Genomic DNA, 16,115 nt, shown 5'->3' with positions numbered 1-16,115 from the left:
CTGTTGTTGTTGTTGTTGCTGTTGCTGTGGTCTTCAGTCCTGAGACTGGTTTGATGCAGCTCTCCATGCTACTCTATCCTGTGCAGGCTTCTTCATCTCACAGTACCTACTGCAAACTACATCCTTCTGAATCTGCTTAGTCTATTCATCTCTTTGTCTCCCTCTACGATTTTTACCCTCCACGCTGCCCTCCAATACTAAATTGGTGATCCCTTGATGCCTCAGAACATGTCCTACCAACCGATCCCTTCTTCTGGTCAAGTTGTGCCACAAACTTCTCTTCTCCCCAATCCTACTCAATACTTCCTCATTAGTTATGTGATCTACACATCTAATCTTCAGCATTCTTCTGTAGCACCACATTTTGAAGCTTCTATTCTTTTCTTGTCCAAACTATTTATCATCCATGTTTCACTTCCATACATGGCTACACTCCATACAAATACTTTCAGAAATGACTTCCTGACACTTAAATCTATACTCGATGTTAACAAATTTCTCTTCTTCAGAAACACTTACCTTGCCATTGCCAGTCTACATTTTATATCCTCTCTACTTCGACCATCATCAGTTATTTTACTCCCCAAATAGCAAAACTCCTTTACAACTTTAAGTGTGTCATTTCCTAATCTAATTCCCTCAGCATCACTCGACTTAATTAGACTACATTCCATTAACCTTGTTTTGCTTTTGTTGATGTTCATCTTATACCCTCCTTTCAAGACACTGTCCATTCCGTTCAACTGCTCTTCCAAGTCCTTTGCTATCTCTGACAGAATTACGATGTCATCGGCGAACCTCAAAGTTTTTATTTCTTCCCCATGGATTTTAATACCTACTCTGAATTTTTCTTTTGTTTCCTTTACTGCTTGCTCAATATACAGATTGAATAACATCGGGGATAGGCTACAACCCTGTCTCACTCCCTTCCCAACCACTGCTTCCCTTTCATGTCCCTCGACTCTTATATCTGCCATCTGTTTTCTGTACAAATTGTAAATAGACTTTCTCTCCCTGTATTTTACCCCTGCCACCTTCAGAATTTGAAAGAGAGTATTCCAGTCAACATTGTCAAAAGCTTTCTCTAAGTCTACAAATGCTAGAAACGTAGGTTTGCCCTTCCTTAATCTAGCTTCCAAGATAAGTCGTAGGGTCAGTATTGCCTCATGTGTTCCAACATATCTACGGAATCCAAACTGTTCTTCCCCGAGGTCGGCTTCTACTAGTTTTTCCATTCGTCTGTAAAGAATTCACGTTAGTATTTTGCAGCTGTGACTTATTAAACTGATAGTTCGGTAATTTCCACATCTGTCAACACCTGCTTTCTTTGGGATTGGAATTATTAAATTCTTCCTGAAGTCTGAGGGTATTTCGCCTGTTTCACACATCTTGCTCATCAGATGGTAGAGTTTTGTCAGGACTGGCTCTCCCAAGGCCGTCAGTAGTTCCAATGGAATGTTGCCTACTCCGGGGGCCTTGTTTCGACTCAGGTCTTTCAGTGCTCTGTCAAACTCTTCACGCAGCATCGCAACTCCCATTTCATCTTCATCTTCATCTACATCCTCAAGTACATCGCCCTTGTATAGACCCTCTATATACTCCTTCCACCTTTCTGCTTTCCCTTCTTTGCTTAGAACTGGGTTTTCATCTGAGCTTTTGATATTCATACAAGTGTTTCTCTTTTCTCCAAAGGTCTCTTTAATTTTCCTGTAGGCAGTATCTATCTTACCCCTAGTGAGATAAGCCTCTACATCCCTACATTTGTCCTCTAGCCATCCCTGCTTAGCCATTTTGGACTTCCTGTTGATCTCATTTTTGAGACGTTTGTATTCCTTTTTGCCTGCTTCATTTACTGCATTTTTATATTTTCTCCTTTCATCAATTAAATTCAATATTTCTTCTGTTACCCAAGGATTTCTACTAGCCCTCGTCTTTTTACCTACTTGATCGTCTGCTGCATTCACTACTTCATCCCTCAAAGCTACCCATTCTTCTTCTACTGTATTTCTTTCCCCCATTCCTGTCAATTGTTTCCTTATGCTCTCCCTCAAACTCTCTACAACCTCTGGTTCTTTCAGTTTATCCAGGTCCCATCTCCTGAAATTCCCACCTTTTTGCAGTTTCTTCAGTTTTAATCTACACTTCATAACCAATAGATTGTGGTCAGAGTCCACATCTGCCCCTGGAAATGTCTTACAATTTAAAACCTGGTTCCTAAATCTCTGTCTTACCATTATATAATCTATCTGAAACCTGTCAGTATCTCCATGCTTCTTCCATGTATACCGCCTTCTTTTATGATTCTTGAACCAAGTGTTAGCTATGATTAAGTTGTGCTCTGTGCAAAATTCTACTAGGCGGCTTCCTCTTTCATTTCTTAGCCCCAATCCATATTCACCTACTATGTTTCCTTCTCTCCCTTTTCCTACTACCGAATTCCAGTCACCCATGACTATTAAATTTTCGTCTCCCTTCACTATCTGAATAATTTCTTTTATTTCATCATACATTTCTTCAATTTCTTTGTCATCTGCAGAGCTAGTTGGCATATAAACTTGTACTACTGTAGTAGGCGTGGGCTTCGTAGCTGTCTTGGCCACAATAATGTGTTCACTATGCTGTTTGTAGTAGCTTACCCGCATACCTATTTTCCTATTCATTATTAAACCTACTCCTGCATTATCCCTATTTGATTTTGTGTTTATAACCCTGTAGTCACCTGACCAGAAGTCTTGTTCCTCCTGCCACCGAACTTCACTAATTCCCACTATATCTAACTTTAACCTATCCATTTCCCTTTTTAAATGTTCTAACCTACCTGCCCGATTAAGGGATCTGACATTCCACGCTCTGATCCGTAGAACGCCAGTTTTATTTCTCCTGATAATGACATCCTCTTGAGTAGTCCCCGCCTGGAGATCTGAATGGGGGCTATTTTACCTCTGGAGTATTTTACCCAAGAGGACGCCATCATCATTTAATCATACAGTAAAGCTGCATGCCCTTGGGAAAAGTTACGGCAGTAGTTTCCCCTTGCTTTCAGCCGTTCACAGTACCAGCACAGCAAGGCCGTTTTGGTTATTGTTACAAGGCCAGATCAGTGAATCATCCAGACTGTTGCCCTTGCAACTACTGAAAAGACTGCTGCCCCTCTTCAGGAAACACACGTTTGTCTCGCCTCTCAACAGATACACCTCCATTGTGGTTGCACCTACAGTATGGCTATCTGTATCGCTGAGGCATGCAAGCCTCCCCACCAGCGGCAAGGTCCATGGTTCATGGGGGGAGGATTTTAAATCTATTATGCAATAATCTAGGTGCAATAATCTAGGTTTCTTTAGAAGTTTCTCTACAGTGAATGTATACCATGGTGGTTCCCTCCCATTATGAACTGTTCTACTGGGCACATATCAATTCAGTGCATGTTCAACTATTCTTTTAATATAAGCCATAGTTCCTCTACTCACTCCCACCCTCTGCTGAAAGTTTCAAGTTCCTCATTTAGTTTTAGGATATGGATTCCACCTTTTTGCAAACACACATTTTTTTCTTTTTACCCAAACATGTTTAAGCACCTATGTTGCATCATCAGTGTCTTTTTATTTATTGAAAACTGTAAAAAGTGAAACTGTTTTAGGTTATAACTGATTTAGCAAGGTGAGGCCTAAAGAAAGTTTTAATTCGTTTTGCTCCTTACCATGATTTTACATTATATGGTTTTGCAGGACCACCTGTACGGTGTCCTGCACTGACAGCTTGTCATGTGCAAACCAAATTGATGTAAATGTAAATTTCATCAGTGAGTAACACATGCCGTGATTAAGAAAAAAAAAACGATTTTAGCATGTCAAAATGTGAGTAGTAACAATGATACGTGCAAAACATGTCAAAATGTGAGTAGTGAGAATGATATATGCAAAACATTTTGACACGCCAAAATCACTTTTAATTCGAGAGATGCATTAACTCACTGATGAAATCTACATCTACATCATTTGATTTGCAGATGACAAGCTGTCAGTGCAGGACACCGTACAGTTGGTCCTGCAAAACCATATAATGTAAAATCATGGTAAGGAGCAAAACGAATTAAAACTTTCTTTAGGCCTCACCTTGCTAAATCAGTTATAACCTAAAACATTTTCATTTTTTAATGTTTTCAATAAATAAAAATGCATTGATGATGGTAAAAAGAAAAAAAATTATGTTTGCAAAAAGGCACAACCCAGTTCCTATTATTTTTACTGCAAATGCGGTAAGAAAGGACGAGCTGCAGATCCAAAAGATGAATATTTCTCATTGAGGTATGACAGTAAGTGACACTACTGACGTTTTATCTAGTTTACTGAACATATATATCTTTAGCCGGCCGGTGTGGCCGAGTGGCTTTAGGCGCTTCAGTCTGGAACCGCGCGACTGCTATGGTTGCAGGTTCAAATCCTGCCTTGGGCATGGATGTGTGTGATGTCCTTGGGTTAGTTAGGTTTAAGTAGGTCTAAGTTCTAGGGGACTAATGACCTCAGATGTTAAGTCCCATAGTGCTCAGAGCCATTTGAACCATATATATCTTTCTGCTTGTTTTAGTTGTCCTTTGTACTTTGGTAATCATTGTTGTCACAGTTTCGATGTGGATGTCCTCAAAGAGGTCAGGTCTATTTGTTGGCATTAGATTAAATACATTTCCATCATGAGTGGATTGACTAATATGATTGATTTATTTCATTGAGTGATTTTATTTTGTGTTCCATAGGTCCAACTGTGTTGGGTTCACAAGAATGTGGAACGAGTCAGTTTTTTGCAAATACAATATGATAATCTTATAGCATATACAGAAATTTGAGTAAATAATTATATAAAAATGTCTACAGTAAATTCTTTGAGCAGCATTACAGAAAAAAGATGATACATATTTTCTTAGAATCATTAAAGCACTACAGAAAAACAGATACAGAGCGCAAACGGATACAGAGCTCAACTTAAATAACATTCTTAGTGGCATTATGTCTATTTGTGTTATATAATATTAAAATTTTACAATTTATTTATTTAAAAATTCATCTAGACTGTAAAAATCATTTTTCTAGCAGAAATAGTTTTAATGTTTTCTTAAACTTACTCTTATTATGGATCTCTGTCTTTATTTCAGGAGGGAGAGCATTGAAGAGTTTTGTTCCAATGTAGTCAACACCCTTTTGCACCAAGCTCATATTTCTATGCTCACTGTGTATGTCATTCTTCCTCCACATGTTATGCTCATGATAATTACTGTTTGGTTGAAATATCTCTATATTTTTACAGACAAAACACATGAGAGAAAAAATATATTAGCATGTAGTTGTGTATATTTTAGATTTTCAAAAGATATCTACATGAGTCTCTTGGTCGCAATCCACATATAACTCTTAAAGCTCGCTTCTGAGCAATAAATACTTTCCTTGCTAATGGCTGGTTGCTCCAAAAAATAATGCCGTATTCAATAAGTAACTGAAAATAGCTGTAGCATGCCACTTTTGCAGTGTTAGGTTCAACACATGTAGTGACAACCCATAAAGCTTATGTAGCAGAGCTAAGCCTCTTACAGAGATCTATAAGATGTTAAGACCAATTCATTCTCTTGTCAATGTGCACTCCAAGAAATTTTGTTGTTTCCATTCTTTCTATTGGCTGATTACCACATATTACACTTCTTTGTTTTTGTACAGAACTGAGTAAAGCTGGTCTTACTGGAATTTAATGAGAGACCATTCACCTTGAACCAATTAACCACATCTGAGAGTATGTGTGTGATCAATGGATTCCTCAAGATTACTGTCTGTTGTACTGCTCATAAAAATTGTGGTATCATCAACAAATAATGTAAATTTGCATGGCAGGCTTGTACATGATGGTAGATCATTTATAAAAATCAGGAATAATAGTGGCCCGACAATTGAGCCCTGAGGCACTCCACATGTACTGGAACTCCATTCAGAATGTGAGGAAACATCTCATATTTCACCTGAGCTATTCTAGACAACTTTTTGTTTTCTGTCTTGGAGATATGACTGTAGCCAATGTCTGCAACACCACTTATTCCTACTAATTTTGCAAGAGAATCTGGTGATCTACACAGTCAAACGCTTTAGACAAATCACAGAAAACACCAAGTGCTAGCATTTTCTCATTAAGGGGTTCTAGGACTTCATTTGCAAGGGCATAGATTGCGTCTTTTGTTGAACGGCCCTTTTGAAAGGCAAACTGGCTCCTGCTGAGAACTCCATTCTTCATGAGATGATCAGTAATTATTACAAGTATTAGCTTTTCTAGGATTCTAGAGAAAGCTGTCAGAAAAGAGATAGGTCAGTAGGTAGTTAATTCAGTTTTATCGCCCTTTTTGTGTGGGGGGCTTAACAATGGCATACTTAAGTGTACTGGGAACAACACCTTTCTGAAGGAAAGTATTGAAAATATGGCATAGAATGTCCCTTCTCCACACACAAGAATATTTCAGTAAATTACTAGAAATATTATCAACCCCTGCAGAGTTCTTACTTTTTAGAGAGATGATGATTTTTTTGAATTTCGTATACAGTGACGGGATTAAGGTGCATTTCTGCAATTGATTTGATTGATTGATTTGATTTGATTTGATTTATTTCGTGTTCCATAGGTCCAACTGTGTTGGATACACAAGGACGTGGAACGAGTCAGTTTTTTACAAATACAATCTGATAATCTTATAGCATATACAGAAATTTGAGTACATAATTATATAAAAATTTATACAGTAAATTCTTTGGGCAGTAATACGTAAAAAGAAAATACATATTTTCTTAGAATGATTAAAACACTACAGAAAACAGATACAGAGCACACACAGATACAGAGCTCAGGTTAAATAAAATTCTCAGTGGCATTATGTCAACTTGTATTATATAATATTAAAATATTACAATTTATTTAGTTAAAAATTCATCTAGACTGTAAAAAGCTTTTTCTAGCAGAAATATTTTTAGTGCTTTCTTGAACTCACTCTTGTTATGAATCTTTGTCTTTATTTCGAGAGGAAGAGCATTGAAGAGTTTTGTTCCAGTGTAGTGGACACCCTTTTGTGCCAAGCTTAAATTTCTGAGTTCACTGTGTGTGTCATTCTTCCTCCGTGTGTTATGCTCATGATAATTACTGTTTGGTTGAAATATCTCTATATTTTTACAGACAAAACACATGAGAGAAAAAATATATTGGCATGTAGTTGTGTATATTTTAAGATTACGAAAACTATTTCTACATGAGTCTCTTGGGTGCAATCCACATATAATTCTTAAAGCTTGCTTCTGTGCAATGAACACTTTCCTTGCTAATGGCTGGGGAAAAAATAATTCCGTACTCAATGAGAGAATGAAAATAGCCGTAGTATGCCACTTTTGCAGTGTTAGGTTCAACACGTGTAGTGACAACCCGTAAAGCATAGGTAGCAGAGCTAAGCCTCTTACAGAGATCAATAATATGTGAAGACCAGTTCATTTTCTTGTCAATGTGCACTCCAAGAAATTTTGTTGTTTCCATTCTAACTATTGGTTGATTACCACATGTCACACTTATCTCTCTCTCTTTTTCTGTTTTTGTACAGAATTGAATAAAGCTGGTCTTACTGGAATTTAATAAGAGACCATTCACCTTGAACCAATTAACCACATCTGAGAGTATGTGATTAATGAGTTCCTCAAGATTGTTATCTGTTCTACTGCTCATAAAAATTGTGGTATCATCAGCAAATAATGTAAATTTACATGGCAGGCTTGTACATGATGGTAGATCATTTATAAAAATCAGGAATAATAGTGGCCCAACAATTGAGCCCTGAGGCACTGCACATGTAATGGAACTCCATTCAGAATGTGAGGAAACATCTCATATTTCACCTGAGCTATTCAAGACAACTTTTTGTTTCTGTCTTTTTGAATATACAGCTAGACATAGATTTACGGCCCCAACTATCTGTTCTTCGTAGTTTTCAGCAAATAATGTAAATTTACATGGCAGGCTTGTACATGATGGTAGATCATTTATAAAAATCAGGAATAATAGTGGCCCAACAATTGAGCCCCGAGGCACTGCACATGTAATGGAACTCCATTCAGAATGTGAGGAAACATCTCATATTTCACCTGAGCTATTCAAGACAACTTTTTGTTTTCTGTCTTTTTGAATATACAGCTACACATAGATTTACGGCCCCAACTATCTGTTCTTCGTAGTTTTCAGAGATTTGCTGAAAGTTCTTTTAGCAGACCTTAGTTACTAATGGTTGAGATTCCGTGTGAGCCAATGAAAAGGAGCCTGGATGGTAGTTACACGAATACCGCAGCTTACTTCAATGCGGTAAAGGCTGAGCCATGCGCAACGACTTGTCTGCGCAGCGTTTGTGCATACAATAAATGGCTGTAAATTACTCCATTTGCAAGGGGCTCCCAGCAATGGATTTCGTAAACCGATATCCCAGTACCGCTTCCAGGTGATCGTCTAAACACTTCAAAATCGGTCCTGGAAATCCTATTCTGGAATTTCGCAACCGATTTTCGCTCCCATGCAAAAGCAACCGGTTTTGAAACGCTCTTGTATTGTCAAGTTATATCCTTTCTTCAGGATTTTCGGTTAGTATGGACTTGTGTAGTGAAGGAGAAGCAGAAATATTAGACTGAGCGTGGAGCTGTCTGCTGTAATATTTAGGCGAAGTAAAATAACGATAGTGTTGACTGAATCAGAAACTGGATCCTCTGTTTTCGTGCGCTATGTTTAACTGGGCAAGCAAATCAACTTCTGATTCTTAACATGTAAACGCTACAGCGGAAAACGGTTTCCGACATTCGGTTTTCGTCTTTTGGAAGACATGTCGTATGTAAACGTAGTAAATGTGCTTGCGTACATCACATTAGTTTCAATCTACTGCTGGCCCACCATCCGTCGGTCTAGGAAAGAAATTTCAGCGATAAGCGGCTACGTTCTGGTTAAGGATATTTCAATTCAGCATATTAACTCGTAATGTAGAAATTACTTCCGTGTTATATATTCGTAACAAGTCTTCTTTCCTCTAGTTTCTTGAGTATCTTTGACGACACGTTTTATTATCTTAGATAAACAGTTCAGTGGCGGCGAAACTGTGTGTTAAATATGTGTGATAACACATTTTTGTACAAAATTCCGAATGGTTAACAAGTTAGATGCTTGGAAAAATGGAAATAATCAGCTGCAGATGCGTAGAATTTATGTAGTTGTGGTTTTAAGTCCGTGATTTTCGTCTGGTTTTGTGTTTTGAACTTAACCATCGTTTCCAGCTACATCGTCTGCTAGAAGTAGCTAGCAGACAACTAAAAATTTCGTAACTGTGCGACAAGGAGTAAAATTCTGTATAGCTCTGGAAAAGTGTAGTACTGTAGTTGCGTTTGGACACATACATAAAACCGAATGACTTTTATAGTTGTATATTACACGTGCCACATGGTCATGCTCGTTTAACATTACAGTCTGTTTCGTTAGTGCCACTTTATATACGTGATGGAGTCCACAGCAGCGGTCATTATTATAGGAGACGAAATACTGAAAGGTCAAACAGTGGATACGAATTCACATTTTCTTAGTAGACAACTGTATAAATTAGGCGTCAGACTGTGTTGTATATCTGTAATTCAAGATGATGTGGATCAAATTACTGAAGAAGTTAGGAGGCTAGCTAGCAAATATACGTGGATTTTTACCACTGGAGGAATAGGACCAACTCATGACGATATTACGTATCGCGGAGTAGCAAAGGCCTTTGGAGAGCGGTTGGTACTAAATACTGAAATAGTGGAGGTACTGAAGAAAGTATATCCAACCGCCCACAACCAAATGGACCCAGAAGTGAATCCTGTATTGAGAATGGCTCAGATACCAGAATCTGGAGTGCTTAATTACCTCAAGAGCGAGGGAGAAGGGGCACTTGATGGATTCATTGATAATTTTCCAGTTGTCTCAGTTTTCAACGTTTATATTTTCCCAGGTATACCTGCATACTTCCAGTTCGCCTTCAAGAAATTGAAGCATATATTTGCGAACCGTGGCACAAGGTTTTACTCCGTCCAGCTTTATTTACAATTGTCGGAGGTCGAAGTTGCTCCAGTTCTTAATGAAGCTGTTCGGTTGTTTAATGGTAAAGTTTTGTTTGGTTCATACCCTTGTACAGAAAGTGGCTTCTATTTTACTAAAATAACAATGGAATCGAAAGTCTATGTAGAGGTATTGGAAGCCAAAGCTTTTCTTCAGCGGAATTTTGCACCGGAATCGATTATTAGATTTCTACCAAGCTCTGTAAGTAATGCTGTAAATAACGTGTATCAGATGGTTGAATCATCACTCGTGGATCGGCTGTCACTGGTTGTGAAGAAGGCAGTTAAGGTCAGTAGTGAATTGAAATAAATAAAACCCTTATTTCAAGCTCTTTCCTAAAGTTGTTATCGCTTGAAAGTTTCGCAAACTGAAACTTAGGACAATAATTTTCGGTCACTTATTCAGAAAACTTAGTGCGTTTTCATACAACACTATGAAACAGAATTTGATCATATTTTCAGTGTCAGCTGTGAAAACAATGGAAGTGGGCCACAAATTTAAGATAGTCAAATAACACAAACAAGTCCATGCTGCTGTTCACTTCTGTTGTAGAGATTTCATTGCATGAACCTTTTTTTAAAGTGAATTACTGAAAAATTTTATACTAAATTTATGGTGATGTTGGACTTTAATCACTGTGACAGATCTTTAGCGGTAGCATACACACTACTTGCATGTTGCACTTTTTACTCACAAGCATGAATATTGAGTATGCACTATCCTTAACAGAATCATTACAGAAAAGAAATCAGATGAGGCAACATAGATGAATAGATATATGATGTAACAAAAACTTTCAGGAAATATTCATCACACATGGAGGAAGAAAATAAATTGTATGGACATGGTCCTGGAAATGCTTTATTTCCATGTTAGAGCACAGTTTCTACAACTGTTAAACACATTAATCATCTACTTTGAAATGAGACCTAATTCATGAACAGCATACTTGCACTAAAGTGAGGGCTGACACACTGCTGAACAAACCATTTGCAGAAGTGTACACATGCTGGGACATCAGCTACTGATAGTACCTGCACACACTGTACATAGTACAGATACAGCAGGTTCTTGTGTAGCACTCTTCAGGCAGTCATGATCAACATTTCTTGTTCTAGCTAATTATTTTCCACTGACACTCAGCTTGTCATCAACAACACAAAGTAGTTATCCTCTAGTTGATGTGTTGTTGTCCCATAGACCTCTCCCAGTCATGAGTAGTAGGATTAAATGTTACACAGTCCCTATGACAAGTATCAGTTGCTTCAGATGTCCTTTTAGATTAGATTTACTTTCATTCCAATTGATCCGTACAGAGGAAGGCCTCCAGGACGTAGAACATGTCAGAAAACAATAATACATGACAAATATTTACAACTGAAACAAATACGCAAATCTACCTTCCACAGGTCTCAAGTGGAATGATCGTAAATTTTTTTTAAAAGGAATACTATATGAAAGAATCATTTTACAAACACTAATGCACTGAATTTAAATTAAAAAAAAACTTTTTTATATTTATAAGGTAATAAACATGTAATAGGACTACTATAATACTTATTTACAATGAACACATTACTGCACTGAAATGGTGTGGAAGTTAGATCACACACACTTGGTTCTACTGAGAAATTCATCAATGGAATAGAAGGAGTTGGCCACCAATAAATCCTTTAGGCTTCCCTTAAACTGAATTTTTATGGCTGCTGGCAAGTTTTTGAAAATTTTTTGTTCCTGAATAATGCACACCCTTTTGTACCAGAGTAAGTGACTTTAAATACTTGTGAAGATTATTCTTATTTCTAGTATTGATTCCATGAATTGAGCTGTTGGTTTGAAAAAGTGATATATTTTTAATGACAAATTTCATTAAGGAATAAATATATTGGGAAGCAATAGTTAGTATCCCTAGTTTTCTAAATAGGCTTCTGCAGGATGTTCTTGAGTTCACACCACATATCTCTTACTGAACATTTTTGTGCATGGCCAACTTTAGTTCGGCTTGATGAATTACCCCAAAAAATAATCCCATATGACATTATGGAATGAAAGTAAGCATAATATTCCAGCTTTTTCATTTTTATATCCCCTATGTCTGACACAATTCACTTTGCAAATGGAGATTTGTTAAGACGCTTCAGCAGTTCTGTGGTGTGCGCTTCCCTGTTGAATTTATTATCAAGCTGTAATCCCAAGAATTTAACACTGTCCACTTCTTCTATCTGCTTGTCATCGTATGTTAGGCATATAATTGTGGGACTCCCCTTACAAGTCCTGAACTGCATGTGTGTTTTTTCGAAGTTTAGTGACAAAGAATTTACTAGGAACCAGTGATTAATGTCCACAAATATTTTATTTGCCTATCTTTCTAAGACTACACTTGATTTGCTATTTATTGCAGTGTTTGTATCATTGGCAAACAAAACAAACTTGGCATCTGGTAATGTTACTGATGAATGGTCATTGATAAACACAAGAACAAGTAAGGACCATAAAATGGAACCTTGTGGGACCCCACATGTAATTAGTTCCCAGTTAGATGATGCCTGATAGCTTAATACATGTCTTTTCTAATAACAACCTTTGTTTCCTGCCAGAGATATAAGATTTGAAGCATTTTGCAACATTTCCTTTTACACCATAATATTCTAATTTACTTAAAAGGATATTGTGATTTATGCAGTCAAATGCCTTTGACAGCTCACAAATTATACCAGTTGCCTGCAATTTTTTGTCTAATGAATTAAGCACATTTTCGCTGTAAGTGTAGATAGCCTTCTCAATATCAGAAACCTTTAGAAATCCGAACTTTAACTTTGACAGTATGTTATTTGAGATAAGATGGTTATAAAGCCGATTGTACATTACTTTTTCTAAAATTTTTGAGAATGCTGGCAAAAGTGGAATTGGATGGAAATTTGATGCTATTTCTTTATCTCCCTTCTTAAACACTGGCTTAACGTCAGCATATTTCAACCATTCAGGAAATATTCCACTGATAAACGACTGTTTACACAGATAGCTTAATATGTTACTTAACTCTGAATCACATTCTTTTATTAACTTTGTTGATATTTCATCATACCCACTAGATGTTTTTGATTTTAAAGATTTTATGATAGAAATTATTTCTGCTGGGGTAGTGAGGGTCAAATTCATATTATGGAAGTTACTTGAAATGTCTGGTCTCAGGTATTCCATAGCAGCATCTACAGAACCTGACAACCCCATCTTTTCAGTAACAGTTATAAATTGTTTGTTAAAAATTTCTGCAACACTATACACATCTGTCACCAATGTATCATTTACTGTGCTATTTGCCCCTCTTCATGTCTGGTTCTACCAGTCTCCTCCTTCACTATATCCCATATTTTCTTCATTTTGTTATCTGATATGACTATCTTTTCCTCGTAATATATTTGCTTTGATGTCCATATTACAGTCTTTAATATTTTGCAGTATTTCTTTCAATGTGCTATAGCATCAACATCAGAACTGTTTCGGATTAACAGATACAGTTTTCTTTTTGTTTTACAAGATACCCTCTATTCCTTGAGTAATCCATGGCTTCTTTGTAGACTTTTCTCTAACCTTGGTTAGTTTTGGGGGGAAACATGTTCACATAAGGTAAGCACTTTATTAGTAGAAGTGTTACATTTTTCATTCATGCCTGGAGCACTGTAAACATCGTTCCAATGAATGTCTCTGAGAAGTGTCCCAAAATAATCAATTTTTGGCTTATTGACTACCCTCTTGAGCTCAGATTTAACAGATTTTATATCCTATTCAGTATTAACATTTAACAGAAGCAACTGCATGTCATGGTCTGAGAGGCCATTGACTGTTGGTTTTGTAATATAATTTTGTTCATTGGACCTTTCCATAAAGATATTATCAATGGCTGTTTGTGAGCAATTGGCTACTCTATTGGGGAACTTTACAGTGGGAATTAAGTTGAATGATAGTGTTACTAACTCAATAAGTTCTTATTGGGAGAGTCTTTAAGGAAATCTACATTGACATTGTTGTAGACTGGCAAGACAGCCAATCCACAATGACGGGTAGCCGAAAGGCACGCGTTTAAGCTCACGCAGGATGGCGTGAGTCTGGAACAGGTCAGGGATATGAGACTAGTAAAAATAGTACGTATCTGTTGGAATACTTAACTTTAATCCATAATTGGTGAACATCGGTCTGACGGTACATGCATCACAAGATAAATAGCAATTGATAATGGCGCCTTGCTAGGTCGTAGCAAATGACGTAGCTGAAGGCTATGCTAACTATCGTCTCGGCAAATGAGAGCGCAATTTGTCAGTGAACCTTCGCTAGCAAAGTCGGCTGTACAACTGGGGCGAGTGCTAGGAATTGTCTGTAGACCTGCCGTGTGGTGGCGCTCAGTCTGCAATCACTGATAGTGAGGACACGCGGGTCCGACGTATACTAACGGACCGCGGCCGATTTAAAGGCTACCACCTAGCAAGTGTGGTGTCTGGCTGTGACACCACAGAAATCACCAGCAACCACTATTTCTTTGTTTTTGGTTGTATAATGGGCCAGTACAGCTTCAAGGTGGTTTGTGAACAGATTAAAGTTACCTGCAGGTGTTCGATATACACTTAATATTAAGGAGGACTTTTTGTGAAATTCTACTTCTGTTGCACATGCTGTCCATATGCTGTTCTAGGCAAAATTTATGAATGTCTATGTTCTTAAATTTATGACAGTTCCTGATGAACGTGGCAACTCCTCCTTTCCCCATTTCTGCTCTACAAAAGTGAGATGCTAACCTAAACCCTGTAACACTTAAAAGTTCTATACCGGTGGTCACATGACGTTCAGAGAGGCAGATTATGTCAGCTGGGTTTGAAGACTCTAATTCATCTATGCAGATAATTAATTCATTAATTTTATTTCTCAGTCCTCAAATATTTTGATGCAATAAAGATAGCTAACATTTCACATTGACTGTGTTAAAATTGGGTAGAGTTTAAATATCTGCTGACTGTTGAAAATTCTTAACCAATAGCTGTTTATGCTGATGTAATAAGCTAGAATTATGTTTTTTGGTTTCTTTCTCAAACTGAAGGTTTGTCTCAGTTCTAACCTCTCTTAAAATTTGGTTTCTTTCTGTCCTCCCTACCCTAAAAAAGGGTCTTTTCTGAACCCTATAACCACTGGTATTTTATCACACATGCCAGTGCTTCCCCCTTTACCTTTTTTGCTATTTTGCCAGCCAGTTTACCCTTCCTTTTCCTATTAAGGTGAAGGTCATGCCTAGTATAATCACACTAATTGAGAGAATCAACAGGAACCACACCAATGTGTGACCCTGCACCCGACATAAGTAGCCGTTCCAACTCCAAATTAACTCTCTTGACAGAAGAGTTCAAATGAGGTTGGTCATGGCACACAAGAACAGATGCAAACTCAACACTAGTATGCTTCGTTGCTGATGCAATCTTTGCCAGGTCACACTCTATACTGTACCCAGGATCTCTGTTAATACTATTACCTGCCCCACCCACTATAACCACGGTGTCTTCTGTTGTGGCACTGTCATTCTGGAAATCTCTACCTGTATAAGTATTGAGCACCATGGTGGTTAACATCTGTCAATCCATACAGCAAATGGGCATCTGCCAACTCTGCATTTGAGTACACTTCCATTGTACTGTACCAGAAACCTAGTCCACAATGAACACTAAACAGTTGATGCTCCATCCGTGCTTGATGCTAGTAGAACAGTGAAGTTCATCACATGTCAATTCAAGCAATGAAGTGAGCCACATGTCAACATTACTTTCATTCTGTTGGAAAACCAAGCACTGCCAGTGAGCTTGAGAAATATAACTTACTGACCAAGTATAATGGAGAGGATATTTTGAACATGTCGTGTAAGGAAATGTTTCATGTAATGCTGGTATGTTCTGTTTCTGTGTGTTTCCCGTGATTATGGAGAGAAGATGAAGCTGAGCTCTGACATGGAA

At 37.6% G+C, this 16,115-nt stretch overlaps 1 protein-coding gene across 1 annotated transcript in view; it reads left to right on the top strand.

Annotated features, from left to right (window-relative positions):
* The first annotated feature begins 9,091 nt into the window (after nucleotides 1–9,091).
* The window catches only part of LOC124607133 (FAD synthase-like), an 87,089-nt gene continuing 80,065 nt past the window's right edge, over nucleotides 9,092–16,115 (top strand). Inside the window, exon 1 of the mRNA XM_047139340.1 lies at nucleotides 9,092–10,413. Within this exon, the coding sequence (XP_046995296.1) occupies nucleotides 9,535–10,413 (879 nt within the window). The 5' untranslated portion in view covers nucleotides 9,092–9,534. The remainder of the gene's footprint in view (nucleotides 10,414–16,115) is intronic.

This window comes from Schistocerca americana, chromosome 3 (assembly GCF_021461395.2).
Source record: "Schistocerca americana isolate TAMUIC-IGC-003095 chromosome 3, iqSchAmer2.1, whole genome shotgun sequence".
Taxonomy (NCBI): Eukaryota; Metazoa; Arthropoda; class Insecta; order Orthoptera; family Acrididae; genus Schistocerca; species Schistocerca americana.
The sequence above is the reverse complement of the archived record's forward strand: the minus strand, read 5'-3'. Positions and strand labels throughout refer to the sequence as shown.